The following is a 17,720-nucleotide window of genomic DNA, read 5'->3' on the forward strand; positions in this document are numbered from 1 at the left end:
AAAATATTGTAAAATAGCCAATGCTATGTTTAATAGCCTAAAACAAATAATAACATTACTGTGAACATTGAAATATTGAATCCATCCAGCATGTTAACAATGCAACCTTCTTACGTTGTTCAACATTGCTGCGTCTTGTGATATAAAATGAGCAAAAGATGAATTCACTACAGTAATGTGCACCGAGATAATATCAGTGACAAAGTCTGGCCCGATAAATCCATTTTTAATATATACCTTAATCACAGCAGCCATATACCTTAATGGGATGAAAAAAGTAATAGCATATAATGATATTTCAGTTGACAACTTAATGCTATACAGTGGTACCTCGGGTTAAGTACTTAATTCGTTCCGGAGGTCCGTTCTTAATCTGAAACTGTTCTTAACTTGAAGCACCACTTTAGCTAATGGGGCCTCCTGCTGCTGCCGCGCCACCGGAGCACGATTTCTGTTCTCATCCTGAAGCAAAGTTCTTAACCCGAGGTACTATTTCTGGGTTAGCGGTGTCTGTAACCTGCAGTTTATGTAACCTGAAGTGTATGTAACCCAAGGTACCACTGTATAAGCTTGTGAAAGGCTGCATAGTTTTCTTCTGTGGTCTCAAAATGTTGAATAGTGGACCCTACAGTTCAAGCAGACCTTGATTATTGACATACTAGGTGACTTTGGCATGTTAGCCTACAATCTACATGGGAGCAAGCCCTACTAAGTTCAGTAGGACATGACTGCTGAGTAGATACAGTTAGGATTGCACTCTTCGTCCTGCTTCCTTTTTGGACTGATGCTAATGATTCAAGCTGTAGACACTTGACTCTCATTTTCTTCCGTGTTAATAGTGTCTGAACGAAAATTTCCTTGGACCTCCAAGTTTTCCATGCTCTACATTGACAATCCGGTAAGTGAATAACGGATAAGCTTCATGTTGCATATCTAAATGTGTCTGTTGAAAAAAAGTTTGCTTGATAGCAACAATTGGCTTAACCCTTATGTTCTTGCATCTTAAAACGTCGTAATTTCATCTGTTACATGTAAGAATAGTCACTTTGTCAACAGCCCTTTTTTCCTTGACGTGGTATGGCATTTAAGAAGGATCTCGTGTAGGGGAAACATGGCTAGACAAAATCTTTGGGCAGCTGCCAGGTCTAACCACTGATGTGGACCCTATGGACCCACCATGCTAGGTGCCTGGGCCTGCCTCTCGGCAGACATTTTTATTATTATTTCCAGTGCCCTGCAATGTGGAGCTCTACCAATGAAGGAGGGGGCCCTTCAGATCTGGAACTAGGTCTGTGCTGGCTCTCTACTAACTATGTGGTGGGCTCAGGTCCAAACTAGTCATGACCCACAATATACTTCCACTGGCTCTTTAGGTTTTAATCAGGCTGAAGCTGAATTTGGGCAGACAGAAGGGATGAGACTGGCTAACCTTTTCCCGCACTGACCGTTTTCCTGTTCAAAATCCCTCCCAGTTAAGGGGGAAAGTTAGAGGAGTGAAGGTTTGAGTGGAAAACATGGCTGATTGGGATGTATAGTTCCACCCTTTCATCATCATCATCATCATCATCATCATCATCATTATAAGATCCTGCTCCAATTTTAATTCAGCAGCAGCACTCTGAATTCTCTCTTCGCCTCTTTGTGGTGACTCTGGAATATATTTACTTACAATTGAAGGTTGCCTGAGAACTTGGTAGATAAATTCCTAACAGTCACCAGAAAGCTTATTTTAAACAAAGGTTGAAATATATGTCCCCCTTCCTTTATTGACAGGAAAAATTTGGAACTATTTCTGTGTGCCTTGACTTGAAATGTGGCATGTCGCTGAATTTTCTCACATCTTGAATACTGTGCTAGAATAATCCTAACTATGCTAGAAGAACAAAAATGAAGGTTCACAAGCTGCATGTCTGGAGGAATCCAGATCTTCTAATGGACTAATTGCAAAAACAGGTTTTTAAACTCCATTTGCAACTGTAGGAGAAACCATATACCTAACAGAATATCATTTTGCTTGATGTCAAAAACAGCAGCGAAGAACTGGAAGATAATTGTTCCACATATATTTTATATTCTCTTTTGCTATCAGGTTGGAACTGGCTTCAGTTTCACAGATGATGACGCAGGTTATGCAGCGAATGAAGATGATGTAGGAAGAGATTTGTATAGGTAAATCAGTCGATAAAAGTTGCATTTTCTTCTGCTAAGCTTTTGAAATGCACCAGAAAAGTCAGTGCTTGCTGACACCTCCTGGAGAGCTTTTGAAATATTTATATAGTAAAATGTTCTTTATCCCCTTCTCATTTTAAGGAAATGATTATGTAAGAATTGGGTGAGATCATAGATTCGTAGAATTGTAGAGTTAGAAGGGATCACATGAGTCATCAAGTCCAGGAATCTTTTGCCAACATGGGGCTGATCCAATGTTACTCATACTCAGAGTAGGCCTTGGAAATTGATGGACTTAATTACCGTAACATCAGTCCATTGATTTCAGTGGGTCTTCTTTGAGTATGATTTAGTTCAGAGCCCAGCAAAATTTTTCAGCAGGGGGCCAGTCCACTGTCCCTCAGACCTTGTGGGGGGCCAGACTATTTTTTTTTTTGGGGGGGGGAATGAACGAATTCCTATGCCCCACAAATAACCCAGAGATGCATTTTAAATAAAAGGACACATTCTACTCATGTAAAAACACCAGGCAGGTCCCACAAATAACCCAGAGATGCAATTTAAATAAAAGGACACATTCTACTCATGTAAAAACATGTTGATTCCCAGACCGTCTGTGGGCCGGATTTAGATGGTGATTGGGCCAGATCCGGCCCCCGGGCCTTCGTTTGCCCACCCATGATTTAGTTGGATATTCTCCTTGGCATCTGGACTTAACAGAATGGTGTGTGCATGTTTTCAGATGCAGAGAGTAGCACAGTAGATGGCTTTTCAACATCCCTTTCCAGACAGTGGTTTTGTTAAGTAATAAACGTGCAGTTTCCTCTCATTCTTGAGAGACATCAATCGATACATCTGTCTGATTTCATCTACCTCTTTATAGATTCCCTGTTTTTGTTTTTTATGCATCCCTCTCCTCACAGTCTAGATGGTTGTGTGGGAAAGGTGAGTTCACTCTGAATAAGAATGATGCTTGGTAACAGAGATGGTAGAAATGCAGACTGGCTTCCTTCAAGGTGGAAAATTGGAGTTTCATGGCCCAAGCAGAAATGATGTCACGTGCCTTCCTGCTTGCCTCTCCTCCCCAAGAACGTGTACATATTGCAGCAGAAAATGTCTCTGTTTAAGGACTGTATCTGCAAGGAGAATTTTAAGAAGTGTGCTGCATATTTTTAAATTAATATTACTGTGTAATAGATTGTGTATGTTGGAATGAGATTAATGCTGTGACGCTTCACAGTAGTTCAATTTTTGAGACAAAATGTATTTTGTGGCTGAAGGATAATGTCACACTTGCCTGTGACCATATTTTCACGAGTGAATGTCAGCCTGCTTCTGTTGAGGAGCAGCTGCCGAATAAGTTAGCAAGCTTTCATTTTCATCACTATTATGACATTTGACTACAACCTTTCTTAGTGCAGATATTTTTACCTGTACTTCGTCTGTCATTTCAGTGCTCTCATCCAGTTTTTCCAGCTCTTTCCTGATTATCAGAAAAATGACTTCTACGCAACAGGAGAAGTAAGTTCAGATAACTTTTAATTCTTGAACTGTGTAACTTGTGAACATGAAGATCGTCGAAGAGAAATTAAGGAACTTTTTGTGGATTATCCTAAAGCAAAGGTGCACCTGTTCCCCCTCTGCCCAGTTGGATTTAATTTTAAATTACATTTTCTAGATACAGGCACATCTATCAACATACTTTGAATAACAGTATTATAATTAGTAAAATAATGAAAAATAATATCTGTAAAACAGCCAGCAGGGGGAGCAGAAAGGACCAGAACAATCCCTTCCAGATTAAAAAATGTGTTGTTACCTAGCGATTCCCTTTCCCAGCCCAAAAGTACATTTTCTGGTAGTTAACTTTGGCCTCAGCATTTAGTCTGGCAGTGTTTCTTTTAAAAATTAAGAGCTTAGGTATTTCTAGAGGAGCTTTTCCCATTGACCCATGCCTTGGTACTGAAATTGATTTCAAGACCTATCCTCCCCCCCAAGAGAGAGAAGGGAACCTCTTTGGTATTGCAACTAAAAGCTATCTGTTGCTCACTGCCTCTAACAACTTAAGCAGAGCCACTCTTTCTTTGATACTAACTGCTAACACGTGTGACATTCTAGTCAGGAGATACTGCTTTCATTACAGCTTTGTTCTACGAGTCTCCTTTGTCTCTGAAGATGTAGATCCCATCTTGATTTTTCTGGCAAAGAAAGCTTCTTTAATTTTTTTGCTAACAGATACTTGTCTAGGAAAGAAATCTGCAGGGTGGGGTGGGAGAAAAGAGAGTCAGATTTCATTGTGCCTTTTGCCTGTGGAGACTAGGGATCACCTTCTTGGTTTCACATCATAAAAGTCCTCCTAAGAAAGGAACGATGGAAGAGGCTTGAAACAAACAGTTGCTGTGCAGCCTTGTGAAGGGTAAAAGGTCAGCTCTTCATTGGCAGAAATTGAGACAAAAGGCCTGAATGCCTAAAGAGGCTGAGAGTATTAGTATATGCTCCTTTGTATATGCTTATCTTACCATATCTTCTGCAGTGCACCTGATATCTGCAGTTTGGACTGGGTTACCAATATACAGAAGCGCTAATAGATCCATGGATTAAGCCCTTCCCCATCTGTTGCCCCTTGTTCCCCATGTCTTCATTTTCGCTGAGTTGGTTGAAGGTTTCTGTTCTTATCCCTCTCCCCTCATGGATCAAGAACTTTGGCTGCGCCTCTCTCCCAACACCTTCCATGATTACTCTTCAGATGGCTTGTAATAACTTCTGGTTACCTGCTAAATGGGACACGGGTGGCGCTGTGGGTTAAACCACACAGCCTAGGATTTGCCAATCAGAAGGTCGGCGGTTCGAATCCCCGCGATGGGGTGAGCTCCCGTTGCTCAGTCCCAGCTCCTGCCAACCTAGCATTCAAAAGCACATCAAAGTGCAAGTAGATAAATAGGTACCACTCCGGCGGGATGGTAAACGGCGTTTCCGTGCGCTGCTCTGTTTCTCTAGAAGCGGCTTAGTCATGCTGGCCACATGACCCAGAAGCTGTGCGTTGGCTTCCTTGGCCAATAACAACAACAATCTTTATTACGGTCCAGAGACCAACAAAACATTACAAATCAATACAGAGTTCATACAGCCTACCTCCAGGTTAATCAAGCACTTTGTTTGGAATATAGGGCTCATTTGTTCTTGCAACCACCGATAAAAACTTTGCCACTGTCCTTGGCCAATAAAGCGAGATGAGTGCCACAACCCCGGAGTCAGCCATGACTGGACCTAATGGTCAGGGGTCCTTTTACCCTTTACCTTACCTGCTAAATCTTTCTATTCCAAGCACTAGCCACATGTTCAAGTATGATTGAAAGTCATAGTTCAGAAGCAACCCAGGAAAGCAGGCTGCATAGACAGCCTGGAAGAGTGCTCTATCCAGCCTAATGGCACATTCGTACTTAGGATTGACCAGCACAATATTGCAGCTCATTGATTTATTGGTTTTGTAAGTTCATGGGTTATTCCAGCATTGCAAGCATTATTGAGCCGGTTGGATACATGTACAGTCGTACCTTGGAAGTCGAACAGATTCCATTCCGGAAGTCCGTTTGACTTCCAAAACGTTCAGAAAGCAAAGCCCAGCTTCTGATTGGCTTCAGGAAGCTCCTGCAGCCAATCAGAAGCCACAGAAGCCCCGTCGGACATTCTGCTTCCAAAAATAGTTTGCAAACCGGAACAGTCACTTCCGGGTTTGCAGCATTTGGGAGCCAAAACATTCGAGAACTAAGCTGTTCGAAAACCAAGTATGACTGTACTAGGAAATAAAAGACTTTGATTACAAATTTAATTAGTGTACTCAATTAAAAGGTTGAAGGATTTAAAAAAATAATAATAATTTAGGCAGGAATCCAGTTGGTACACACAGGATGTCTTTTGATCCTTTGCTAACAGGAGAGGGGAGGTAAATTTTGCCCATTTGCTGTCTCTTTTGCACCATCCAGAACCCAAAAATCAACTCGGGAGATTCTCCATAACATGTAGAAGGGGGTTGGCAGGGGAGAAGATGAATCAGAATAAATATCCCGTCCTCTATGAGCTCCTTCTATGAGCTTTAGAGCACAAATTCTCTTGATTACTTACAGCCTTAATAAAGAAAACTAGTAGGTGCAAATCAAATATTTTGGATTCAATCATACTGCATTAAAAGCATTTATCCTTGGAGCACGATACCAACTTGCCTGCATGCACAAACCTCTTGTGTTTATGCTTTTTGCTGCAGCCAGATTGTTAGTGGCCTCCCATTGGAAGTCCCAATCATCTCCTTCCCAATCGGAATGCCTATCAAAAGTATGGGACATTGCACTGTCAGAACATCCGACACATGTATGGAGAGTCCTTAACAGTTCATTAAAAATAGATCTTTTTATTTCACATGGTATAAGATCTTATCCTAACGTAAACTCAGCTGAACAGCCCACTAAACCCCAGATGAAAGTGTGGAGACGCTTTATGGAGAACTGAATTGATTCACACACACACACCCTTTTCAAAATATGTGATAGTTGAATGCATTATTGTATTCTCAGCTTTCAGATTTTCTTCCCCATTGTATTTTCATTTTATTTTTTCTGTTTCTGCATGAAATTTGTATTGACTACACCTATCACTTTTGATGTATTTTGTATGTGATTATATCAATAAACAGAATTTTTAAAAATGCATGAAAGCTATTCAAACTACCTCTTTGTTTGACTGTATTCTTCAATATCACTAGTCCTATGCAGGGAAGTATGTGCCTGCCATCGGTTATTATATCCACACCCGTAATCCTACGGCAAAGATAAAGATCAACTTTAAGGGCGTTGCCATTGGAGATGGTCTCTGTGACCCTGAATTGGTAAGATTTCTCCCTATTGTGTTTAATTTTAAAAAATATATATTATTTTTTAAACCAGAAGTGGATTGTGATTCTCAAATTGCGGGGAAAGGATAACGGAAGAAAGGGAAAAATGAGTATTGTTCCATGTAACTTTCTAATTTCAGTAAAACTTTAATTAGTTTACCACATGTTTCTCAAGAGCAAATTAGCTGCGATCCTGCAGGGAACTAGACTGCTTATAAATGCCACCAAAGTTTTATTGCAGCCTTGGCAAACTATTTAAAATTTGGAAGCATGCTTTAAAAAATGAATTAATCTCTGCTTAATGCACTGGCATTCTACAAGATTAGAATAATCTAGACTAATATCGCTGAGTTTCTTGATTCCCTTTGCAGATGTTTGGTGGCTATGCAGAATTGTTATATCAAATTGGCTTGTTGGATGAGAAGCAGAAGGCGTTTTTCCGGCAGCAGACTGATCTGGCAGTAATCTACATCCAGCAGAAGAAATGGAGAGAAGCCTTTGAAGTACGTATTAGAGGTCCACATGCTGGCCTCCAGCAATTAAAACCATCTGAAGAGAGTAAGGGGGTCAGAAGGAAGCAGAATGGAGGTCACGAGCGCCGCGCTGGAAAAAGGTGTCCATTTATATTGCAGCAGAAGGGCAAAGAGAGGGAGAACTAATGGAGAGAGAAATCACCGTCCAATGTTTCTACAAAATTTACCTTGGCCTCTTTTCAGAATTGAGTGCTGTGGCATATGTTTACATAGGCATCTCTTTCATGAATTGCTTTAGTTTTTCTAAGTCTGTGCTTGTATGCCCTAAAGGTTTAGCTTATCCCCAGGAAATCAGGAAAGATGCAGTCGTGGAACTCGTTGCATATGCTTGAACACACGCCTGAAGCCTTTCTATATCCATGAATAATGGCTCCAATTTTTAACCCCCACCAAAAGAGTGGAAGGCGAAAACAGCAGCACACACTGTGGGCTGGCGTTTTGATCTGAATTTGCGGCATTTTTTGTTTCCCGCGCAGTGATGTCACGAAGCAGCCTTCGGATGTGTGCAGCAGTAAGCCGCTAATGAGTTACTTACTGCAATACAGTGCATTTTACAGAATAATTCGTCTAATTTTAGAAATAACCTTTAAAATGCATATAACTGTGTGACTTGTATTCTCAGCATTCCAGTTTATATCCATGCTATGCATTATCTGGTTTCATTTATTTATTTTATTTATACACACACAGACAGACAGACACACACACACACACACACACGCACTGCTTGATTATAAGGAAACCTCTAAACTCTTAGCTATGGTGGAGCAGTGAATAGAGTGTGCCCAACACAGGCAAATAATAGATTGAAGCAGCATTCTAGATTGGATCTTCCTGGGGGCTGGCACTGGTATCAGGAAGTTGAAGTGGGTCCAAAAACAGTGCCTTCCAAATTTTGAATATGGTAATCAGTTGGCCCCAAGAACAGGAGACAAATCCTTCCTAATAATAGTAATAATAATTCTATTATTTACATGCTGCCCATCTGACTGGGTTGCCCCAGCCACTCTGGGTGGCTCTCAACAAGATATTTTAAACGCAATGAAACATCCAGCCATTGAAAACTTCCCTGAAAGCCTTCAGATGTCTTCTAAAAGTCAAATAGTTGTTGCTCTGTTTGACATCTGATGGGGAAGCATTCCACAGGGCAGGTGTCACCAGCGACGCCTTTACTTGGGGGTTCAAGGGGTGCAGGGCACCCTGGCGCCAAATTCGGGGGCGGTGCCAAATGCCAAAGGCGACTCTGGAGGTTGTAGTTGGACATCCCCCTCCCCAGGAACTTTTAGAGGGGAGATCCGTTCACCGTGGATGGGTGCAAGGAAGGCGTGCAAGCCCAGGTAAGGGTGTGGAGGACCCAGTGTCTGCGGGCAGAGCTTTTCCTTTCCGCGTCCCGCCCATTCCTTTCCTTGCTGTGCTTCTCCTCCTGTGCCATCAGGCGCCCTGCCTAGCCCTGCCCAGGTCTGTCCCGTCCCACAGCACCGCCCTCGTCCTCCCGCAGCAGCAGATCCCAGGAGGGAGCAGAGTGGCAGCAACAGGCCAGGCAGCCTCCCTCCCTCTCACGCTGACTGTTTCCTTGCCGTGCTTCTCCTCCCGTGCCGCTGGGCGCTCTGTGTAGCACTGCCCAGCTCCGTCTCATCGCGTGACAGCACCCTAGTCCTCCCGCAGCAGCAGAGCCCGGGAGGGAGCGGAGCAGCAGCGGTTGTTACAGGTGAGCGATTTCTCCCTCCCCTAAAGGCGGCCCTGGGTGTCACTGCTGAGAAGGCCCTCTGTCTGGTTCCCTGTGGCTTCACATCTTGCAGTAAGGGAACCACCAGAAAGCCCTCAGAGCTGGACCTCAGTGTCCAGGCAGGACAATGAGATTGGAGATACTCCTTCAGGTATGCATGGACATTCAGGGCTTTGAAGATCAACACCAACACTGAATTGTGCTCGGAAATGTACTGGGAGCCAGTGTAGATCCTTTAGGACTGATGTTATATGGCCTCAATATTTCATAGCTCAGGTACACTCCCCAAAGCATCTCCTTGCTACTCGTGACCAACTGAATTATGCCGAGCATTGCGGTTCCTTAGAATTTTTGACCTAGCAGAAACCATATTTTGAACTGTGTTTCTTTCCATGGCTCTCTTCCTCCAGGTGTTTGATGTTCTGTTGAATGGCGATGAAATTGGAACTGCTTCCTTCTTTCAGAACGCCACAGGGTGTAGCAACTACTACAACTTCATGAAGTGCCAGGTAAGCCACCCTTAGACTAGGCATTCTGGTGATGTGCTTTTGAAGCTATGGAATTAACTTGGGCTACTGCTCTATCAGAGGGACGCGGGTGGTGCTGTGGGTTAAACCACAGAGCCTAGGACTTGCCGATCAGAAGGTCAGTGGTTCAAATCCCCGCGACGGGGTGAGCTCCCGTTGCTCAGTCCCTGCTCCTGCCCACCTAGCAGTTTGAAAGCACGTCAAAGTGCAAGAAGATAAATAGGTACCGCTCCAGCGGGAAGGTAAATAGCATTTCCGTGCGCTGCTCTGGTTCGGCAGAAGCGGCTTTGTCATGCTGGCCACATGACCCAGAAGCTGTACACCGGCTCCCTCAGCCAATAAAGCGAGATGAGCGCAGCAACCACAGAGTCGGCCATGACTGGACCTAATGGTCAGGAGTCCCTTTACTGCTCTATCAAGAGCGATTGGAAATGGTGGTAACAGTACTGGAGCTTGGGGAAATGATTCCTCCTCCCTTTTCCCCCCTGTCGTTGCTGAAATCTCAGCACATGCTTAAGGTCAAGGGATGAGTGGGATGTTTTGCACCTGGTGCCAAGGTAACATGAGGAGGTCTTTAGCATTGTGCAAATACTGCAGGCGATTCACCTAGGATGTGCCTGTCTCTCCACTTGCGAAAAACCCAACAGCTGGAGAGAAAAAGGAAGCGTTTCCCACCCCATGAAGATTAGGTCTATCGATGGCTATTGGCCTGGTGGCTAAATGGAATTTCAGTATTTAGAGGTGCTGAGAGAGTGCTGTTGCCTTCATGCCCTGCCTGTAAACTTTCGAGAAGCATCCAGCTAATCACTCTTGGAAGCCAAATGTTAAGACTAGTTTGAGCTTTTCTCTGCAAGCTTCTCCCCCCTAAGTTCTTATGGGAAATAGCGCAAGATGAAACAGTTTCCCTAAGTTAAAACTTGATATTGTGTTGCCTGCATGGGACATTGTTTAATGCAAGTAAACTCAGTCTGGCACAGTGACAAATTAATGTGGCTGTACATTTTCACCAACAGCAAACCTTTCCCCCCCTCTCTCATCTGATCAATTACCAAATGCCACCAGTTTTCATGACCTGCTGGGATTTTCCCCTTATGAAACTAATAGACTTGAACACTTTAAATTGCTTCATAATTTCAGACTTAACTGACCCCTGCAGTTTCATGTTTAATACAATCCTCACTTATGCGGTGTTTTGCATGCTTCAGTGCTAGGTAGGATATTCTTGTACATGGAGAACTAGGGAGTATAATTTTATTGTGTTGATGTTTTGCAGCCATTTTTATCTTTTTCATCTTTTGTTTAATAGGAACCTGCGGATCAGGAATACTTTGGACAGCTGTTAACATTGCCAGAAATAAGGAAGTCTATCCATGTTGGCAACCTGACATTTCATAATGGCTCCATGGTTGAGAAACATTTACTTGAAGATGTGATGCAGACAATAAAACCATGGCTGGCTGTTCTAATGGATAACTACAGGGTAGGTAGGCGGCCAAGCCCAGCCTCTTAAACTTAAGAACCTGCAGAACTGCCTTAATTCATTATTTTCCAAATATTTAATCTCCAAATATTTAACACCTACTCCCGACTTCTAATCAGCCATCCCTAAAACAGAACCAGAATAGTTTAGCAATTCAGTGATAATCAGTCTTGCAGCGATGTGTGACTTCAGTGAGATTAGCTGATTAACTTTGCATTTCAAACCTTTACCCAATATTGGAGAGGATAACTTTGTGTTGTGGCATGTAAAGTGTCTGGTTTTTTCCTGGCATTCTTTTTTTTTGGGGGGGGGTCAGACTTGGTTAGTAGAGATGATGAAGTCCTCCCTTGGGGACTATATCACCTCAGTTCTCATGTATATGTTGCAGGGACTTTCCCCCATATAAAACACATAGCATTTCAAGAGAGCTATAATATTTTTCGGCCCATAGGGCGCACCTAGTTTTTGGGGGGGAAATAAAGAAAAAAATTTATTTCCCCCCAGGCCCGAGCTTCTCCCGACCCCAGTCCCCAGAACAGGCAGCTCTCCACAAGCTGTGGGAGAGGTCCCATGGCTTGCGGAGAGCTGAGCGAAGCCCGAAGCCTGGGGGACGCTGACTCAGTGTGCCCCCAGGCTTCGGGGTGCAGGCAGCTCTCCACAAGCTGTGGGAGGGCTGTGCGAAGTCGTACAGCTCTGCCACGGCTTGTGAAGAGCTGCCTGCACCCCGAAGCCTGGAGAGTAAGAGGGGTCAGTGCGCAACGACCCCTCTCGCTCTCCAGGCTTCAGCGAAAGCCTGCATTCGCCCCATAGGAGGCACACACATTTCCCCTTCATTTTTGGAGGGGAAAAAGTGTGTCCTATAGGGCGAAAAATACGGTAACTTTCGAAGCTGGTGAAATACTTCTACACTGGTGGTTGAAGTCTTCGTCTACAGGACAACACTGCATCTTAGCAACTGTGTTTGTGCTTGAATGTTTTGCTTTTCCACAGCACCTGTTCAGCTTTAGCCAGCAGATCAATTGTATTATATGTGTTATTATTTTTATATATTTATTAAAGTATTTCTGTACAGTCGTACCTTGGAAGTCAAACGGAATCCGTTCCAGAAGTCCGTTCCACTTTGCAAAATGTTCAGAAACCAAAGCACGGCTTCTGATTGGCTGCAGGAAGCTCCTGCAACCAATCGGAAGCCCCGTTGGACGTTCGGCTTCCAAAAATAGTTCGCAAACCAGAACACTCATTTCCGGGTTTGTGGCATTCGGGAGGCAAAACATCTGAGTACCAAGGCGTTCAGGATCCAAGGTATGACTTCATAAAATATCAGGATTATGTACTACAACGAAATACAAAATGCCATTAAAAGCAATCCTTTTAATCTTTGATGTGCCTGGCTAATCAAAAACAGACAGAAGCAGCTGTATAGGCCTGTTGTCAAGAGAGACAACAGCAAGGCTGTCTGCCAAATCTCTGCAGTGAGAATGTTCTGTAGCATAGGACTGGTGACGCTAAATGTCTGACTTTCTAGTTGAGGCCAGTCACGCCCCTGTAACATGGGTGACAGCTAACAGCACACTTCCAGATAATCTCTGTGATTGATCTGAGATATAATGGCTCAGGTAGACCGTAAGGCATGGGTAGGCAAACTAAGGCCCAGGGGCTGGATGCAGCCCAATTGCCTTCTAAATCTGGCCCGTGGACGGTCTGGGAATCAGCGTGTTTTTACATGAGTAGAATGTGTGCTTTTATTTAAAATGCTTCTCTGGGTTAATTGTGGGGCATAGGAATTCGTTCATTCTCTCCCCCTCCCCCCCCCCATAATAGTCCGGCCCCTAACAAGGTCTGAGGGACAGTGGACCGGCCCCCTGCTGAAAAAGTTTGCTGACCCCTGCCATAAAGTATACTGGGCCCAAGTTGCTCAAAACCCTGAACCTGGCCTGATAGCCTATGGGAAGTCAGTGGTGATTCAGGAGTTCCCATAGGCAAGTCTGTTGCTGTTGTAAAACAATAGAGGCTTGGCATTTGTTGCTTTTCTAAGTGCTGCCCCAGAGCTACCTAGTAATGAGAGTAGATAAGGTAGCAGATTACTTGCTTCTTACTTCCTGACCTAGTTTGGTAAGCCACTTGTGGTGCTTAAAAGACTACATAGAAATGTCTTAAATGATGAAATGAGTTAACTTTATTGACTTTTTAAAATTTAATTCCACATGCCACTGAAATTAATCTTAAACAACTTAAACTGATTGAAGGCTGTGGTTAACAGTCATGGCTTTCTTCCAGAGAATCCTTGGAATGTGTAGCTTTGTGGGATACTAAGACTTGTTTGTTGGGAATCTTTAGCCCTTCGTGTAACTTTTAATTTTTAGCATTCTGTTAGATGGGCCCACAACAGTTACACAGGCATAAAACTGGTTTAAATTTCTAGCGTACATGTAACCTTAGAAAATATTGAAGAACGTACCTGCTGCAGCAGCTTTACATATATGTATATTTAGTTAGATGCTGTAAGACACAACCAGTATTGGGCTGTGACTGTAATTTGTTCTGTTTTTAATGCTGGATTTTAAATTGTTGTCACGTGCCTTGGGACCTGCTGATGAAGGGCATGTGACAACAACAACAGCAACAACACAGTGGTTGTAGCACAAAAGAGAGGTATGCACATCCCATTTGCTGTGGCCAGTCTGAAAGTTACTCACATCTTGTGATTGTTGGCGTTCACATGTAATGTATTGGCTAGTTTGCATTGTATATCACATGGGGGGGCATACTCATTTCTACCTCAAGAATATTGCAATGGTTTGGAATGATAACTTACTTGCATGTCAAGCTTAATGTTCACATGTGACATGGCTTGGGGCAGTTTTTGCTGTAGCCAGAACGTCTCTGCAAGACTGAGCTATCCAACCCTCTTTTGGTGTATGGCAGGAGTCACTCCACATCCCATACCAGTGCCTAACCACATGGTAAATGTAGCATTTTGATCTGAACTATATTGGGAGGGTGAGGACCAGTCCAATTTGAAGCACTCTGCTTTTCTACGCACTGGAAGTTTGGCTGTTTTGGCAAATCCAGTCTTTTTCCTAAGGCAAAGGATTGTTGTTGTTGCTGCTGTTATTTCTATACCACCTTATACCCTATTTCTATACCGCCCTATGGCTGTGCCCTTCGAAGTCCTCCATGTCAGAAATTAATGCAGGAAATAAGTTTGGTACAAAGAAGTGCATGGCGTTTACTGGGAAGTGGTCAACACGCCCGTCATACTTTTTGTTTGATTGAAGCATGTGTTCCTTTTAGGATACGTAAAAAGAAACAAAAGCAATTTCTTTGTCTTTTCGCTCAACCAAAGCCAGATGGGGAATAATACTACTCATAATTCATTGTACAGGATTTGTGAAGGATGCAGCATGGCGTGTGGTAGCTGCCATGATAGATGCTGCAGCCTACTGACCTTTCGAAAGAGCGCAATCACTTATAGATTAAGAGCAGCATGCTTGGGGCTTAGAAATGCTGTCAGGAGTGCTTCAGAAATTCTGCTGTTTTTGACACTCCTGCTACACATCCCGTGTCTAGGTTAAACTGTTTGCTATGGTTCCACCAACCCCTCTTTCTTCCTTTAGCAATTTAATAAGGAATTGTGACAAGTAATAGAAAATGGAAAACACTGTGTTAATGGCATGGCCTGTTAGAAATCTGGCACCATGGTCCTTGGTTGTATGTTGTGTGGCGATTAGTCTTGTGCAGTCCTTTTTGTATTTGGCAGAATTTGGTATTTCTCAGCAGTAGAGAAGGTGCTTGGTTTCCAATGGCCCCAGTTTCAATCCTTGGCGTTTTTGGATAGGGCTGGAAAAAAACCTGCTGGAAACCATGGAGAGCTAGTGCCAATCAATGTAGACAAGTGCTCTTCAGTATTGTAGTCCTGGCGTTGTTGAGCTGCAGCTGCCATCATCCCTGAGCAGTGGCTAAATTGTTTTATGGGATTATGGGAATTGTAGTTCAACCCCAACTAGGGATCAAAGGTTGAAAAACACTAGCGTAGGCAGTACTGGACCCAATGGGCTGATTCACTTTATTCTATTTAAGGTATTTAAATAAATAAAAATAAAATCTTTAGGTTTTGGAAGCTTTATTACAAGTTATGATTCCGTTGGCCATCTTTTCTGCAAGGGTATTTAAACATTTACTAGGACTCTTGAAGGGTCTTTCTAAAACTAGAAAGAGGAATTTGTCTTAACAAATAGGAAGGAAGCTCATTTGAACATAATCAATTTGACTTTACCTCATAAATTGCAACATTGGTGAGATTGCACTTCCTCCTATGAATCAGGTTATTGGCAAGGGGAAACTGCTGGATCCGTCTCTGCTTCTGGCATCCTTGACAAGGAATTGGACAGTTACAGCTTTCCCTGGGAAAATAAGATCTTTCCATTATCAGCCTTGTTTTGGACTAGACTATTGGCCATATGCTGTATGTGGGATAGTCCTTTGGAAAATTTCAGAAAGTACATCAACTTGTTAATGAGGATATGCTTCACCAAGAAAGCAAATACTGATTGCACTTAGCTCAGAGAACTTCATTGGCTCCTAGTTGGCTTCCAGACACAATTCAAAGTACTTGTGTTGGTCTTTAGCATCCTAAATGTCTTGGATCACTATACCTGAGGGAGCATTTAAGTGTTATTTGTTGAGATAGCAGTAGAGGCTGTGCTTCAGGTGCCTCCTCACCACCAATGATGCCAAGACTTCTCTGGAGAAGATGATCGAAAGTCTATATGGCACCATTCCTCTTTTCTCTTACAAAGCAAATGATATTTTACTGGGTTGTGGTTTTTTTTTTTACATGTGACTCTAAATATTTATATTGTGTGGAATTGACTCTGTTAGCTGTAATACGTACTTTTTAGTGGAAAGCCAGGATATAAACATTTTGAAAACATAGTGAGAAGCAGAAAAGTGGCAAGGATATTTATTCCCTGTTTGCCTGTTCTTCTCCAGAGATCCCTCCAACTTTCTATGAAATGCCAGAATTTTCTTCTGTTCCTTGATTGATACCTTCCTGTTATTCACCATAGATACATTATCCGGGCTTCAAAGGGTGGAAAGCTCCTTTTGAAAACTTTCCCATTGCTTAGGAACCTGGATATATTTCTTAACTCAGCTATTTATGTGCTTGTTTATGTTTCTGAGCTTTGGCTCCATTCCCTCCCAGTTTGTAGTTGTGGGATTGTCTCAAGCTGCCTTTTTCCGCTTTAATTTTGGTAAAAAAAAAATCCCTAATAAAATGCAGCTGTTACTGAAACGCTTAGATATTTTATCAGGTTTTCCCATCAGATGTGTTGCAGTGTCACTTGTGAGGAAATATTACACCAGTAGGTTCAGGCAATGAACAAAACATGGCACATGTGCAAACTGGCCATTTCTCAACACTCATCTACAACATTGGCTCCTTTGTTTGTAACAGAGCTGAGGGAAAGACCTCTGTTACATCCCACACATATCCCGTTTTCCAGCCTTCAAAGATTGGCTTCTATTACTTCCACTGAAAGAATGACGTTTTTTCTTCAACATAATGTGGTGTTGCTTCATAAAATAGAGGCAGCCCAGTAGCCTAGTGAAGACAACTGTTTTATCCATTCTAACACCAGTCACGTTACATTTCTATAACACTTTTTACACTACACTAATTGTCACACATTTCCCCCTCACGCACACTTGCACAGACCCGATGGGCATCTCTCCCCCCCATTTCCCCGCGTAATAATAGATTTGTGTAATTGCACCCCTATTTGTCAGATGCAGAGTGCTAAAAAAGATTTGTGGGAGGAAATTGTAATACGGGATCACAAATCAGCTGGGATTTTGCTTCTGAATATCAAATGGTTTTCCAAACTTGGGTCTCCAGGTGTTTTTGGACTACAGCTCCCATCATCCCTAGCTAGCAGGACCGGTGGTCAGGGATGATGGGAATTGTAGTCCAACAACAGCTGGAGATCCAAGTTTGAGAAACACTGGTTTAATCAAACCATGGTGTTATCAAACATACCAAACACTGCTTCTTCTTGAGTGGGCGTGGCCTTTCTTGGATATATTTGAAGCAAATTTGACCACTTAGCTCTTCAGTGAAAAAAATATGTCTGTTTCTTCAAGAAGAGCCATATTGGTGATAAACCAATGAGAATGTTCCTGTAATTCTTTCTTTCTTTTTAAAGCACCCATTTGGAAATTACTGTGGTCATTTGTTGTTATCTCTTAGCACTGTTATCTGCCAGCCTTTCTAGGTTATAGAAAAGTATTTTAAGAAAAATGTTTAATCCCTACAAGAAGAGAAACCAGAAATCTCATTGTGCAAGCAGATATCTATTGTGCAAGTAGACAGATATATATATAATTTCCAGCAGGAATT

General features: G+C 42.7%; 1 protein-coding gene across 5 annotated transcripts in view; it reads left to right on the top strand.

Moving 5' to 3' along the window:
• CPVL (carboxypeptidase vitellogenic like) overlaps positions 1 to 17,720 on the top strand; it is a 58,593-nt gene that overhangs the window by 20,865 nt on the left and 20,008 nt on the right. For all 5 annotated transcript variants that reach the window (XM_081883373.1, XM_081883375.1, XM_081883371.1 and 2 more), the window contains exons 5-11: positions 840 to 898; positions 2,090 to 2,169; positions 3,624 to 3,690; positions 6,926 to 7,048; positions 7,426 to 7,557; positions 9,724 to 9,822; positions 11,147 to 11,320. In XM_081883373.1, the coding sequence (XP_081739499.1) occupies positions 840 to 898; positions 2,090 to 2,169; positions 3,624 to 3,690; positions 6,926 to 7,048; positions 7,426 to 7,557; positions 9,724 to 9,822; positions 11,147 to 11,320 (734 nt within the window). The remainder of the gene's footprint in view (positions 1 to 839; positions 899 to 2,089; positions 2,170 to 3,623; positions 3,691 to 6,925; positions 7,049 to 7,425; positions 7,558 to 9,723; positions 9,823 to 11,146; positions 11,321 to 17,720) is intronic.

The sequence above is a fragment of the Podarcis melisellensis genome (genome assembly GCF_964234715.1).
Source record: "Podarcis melisellensis genome assembly, chromosome: 12".
In the NCBI taxonomy this organism is placed as follows: Eukaryota; Metazoa; Chordata; class Lepidosauria; order Squamata; family Lacertidae; genus Podarcis; species Podarcis melisellensis.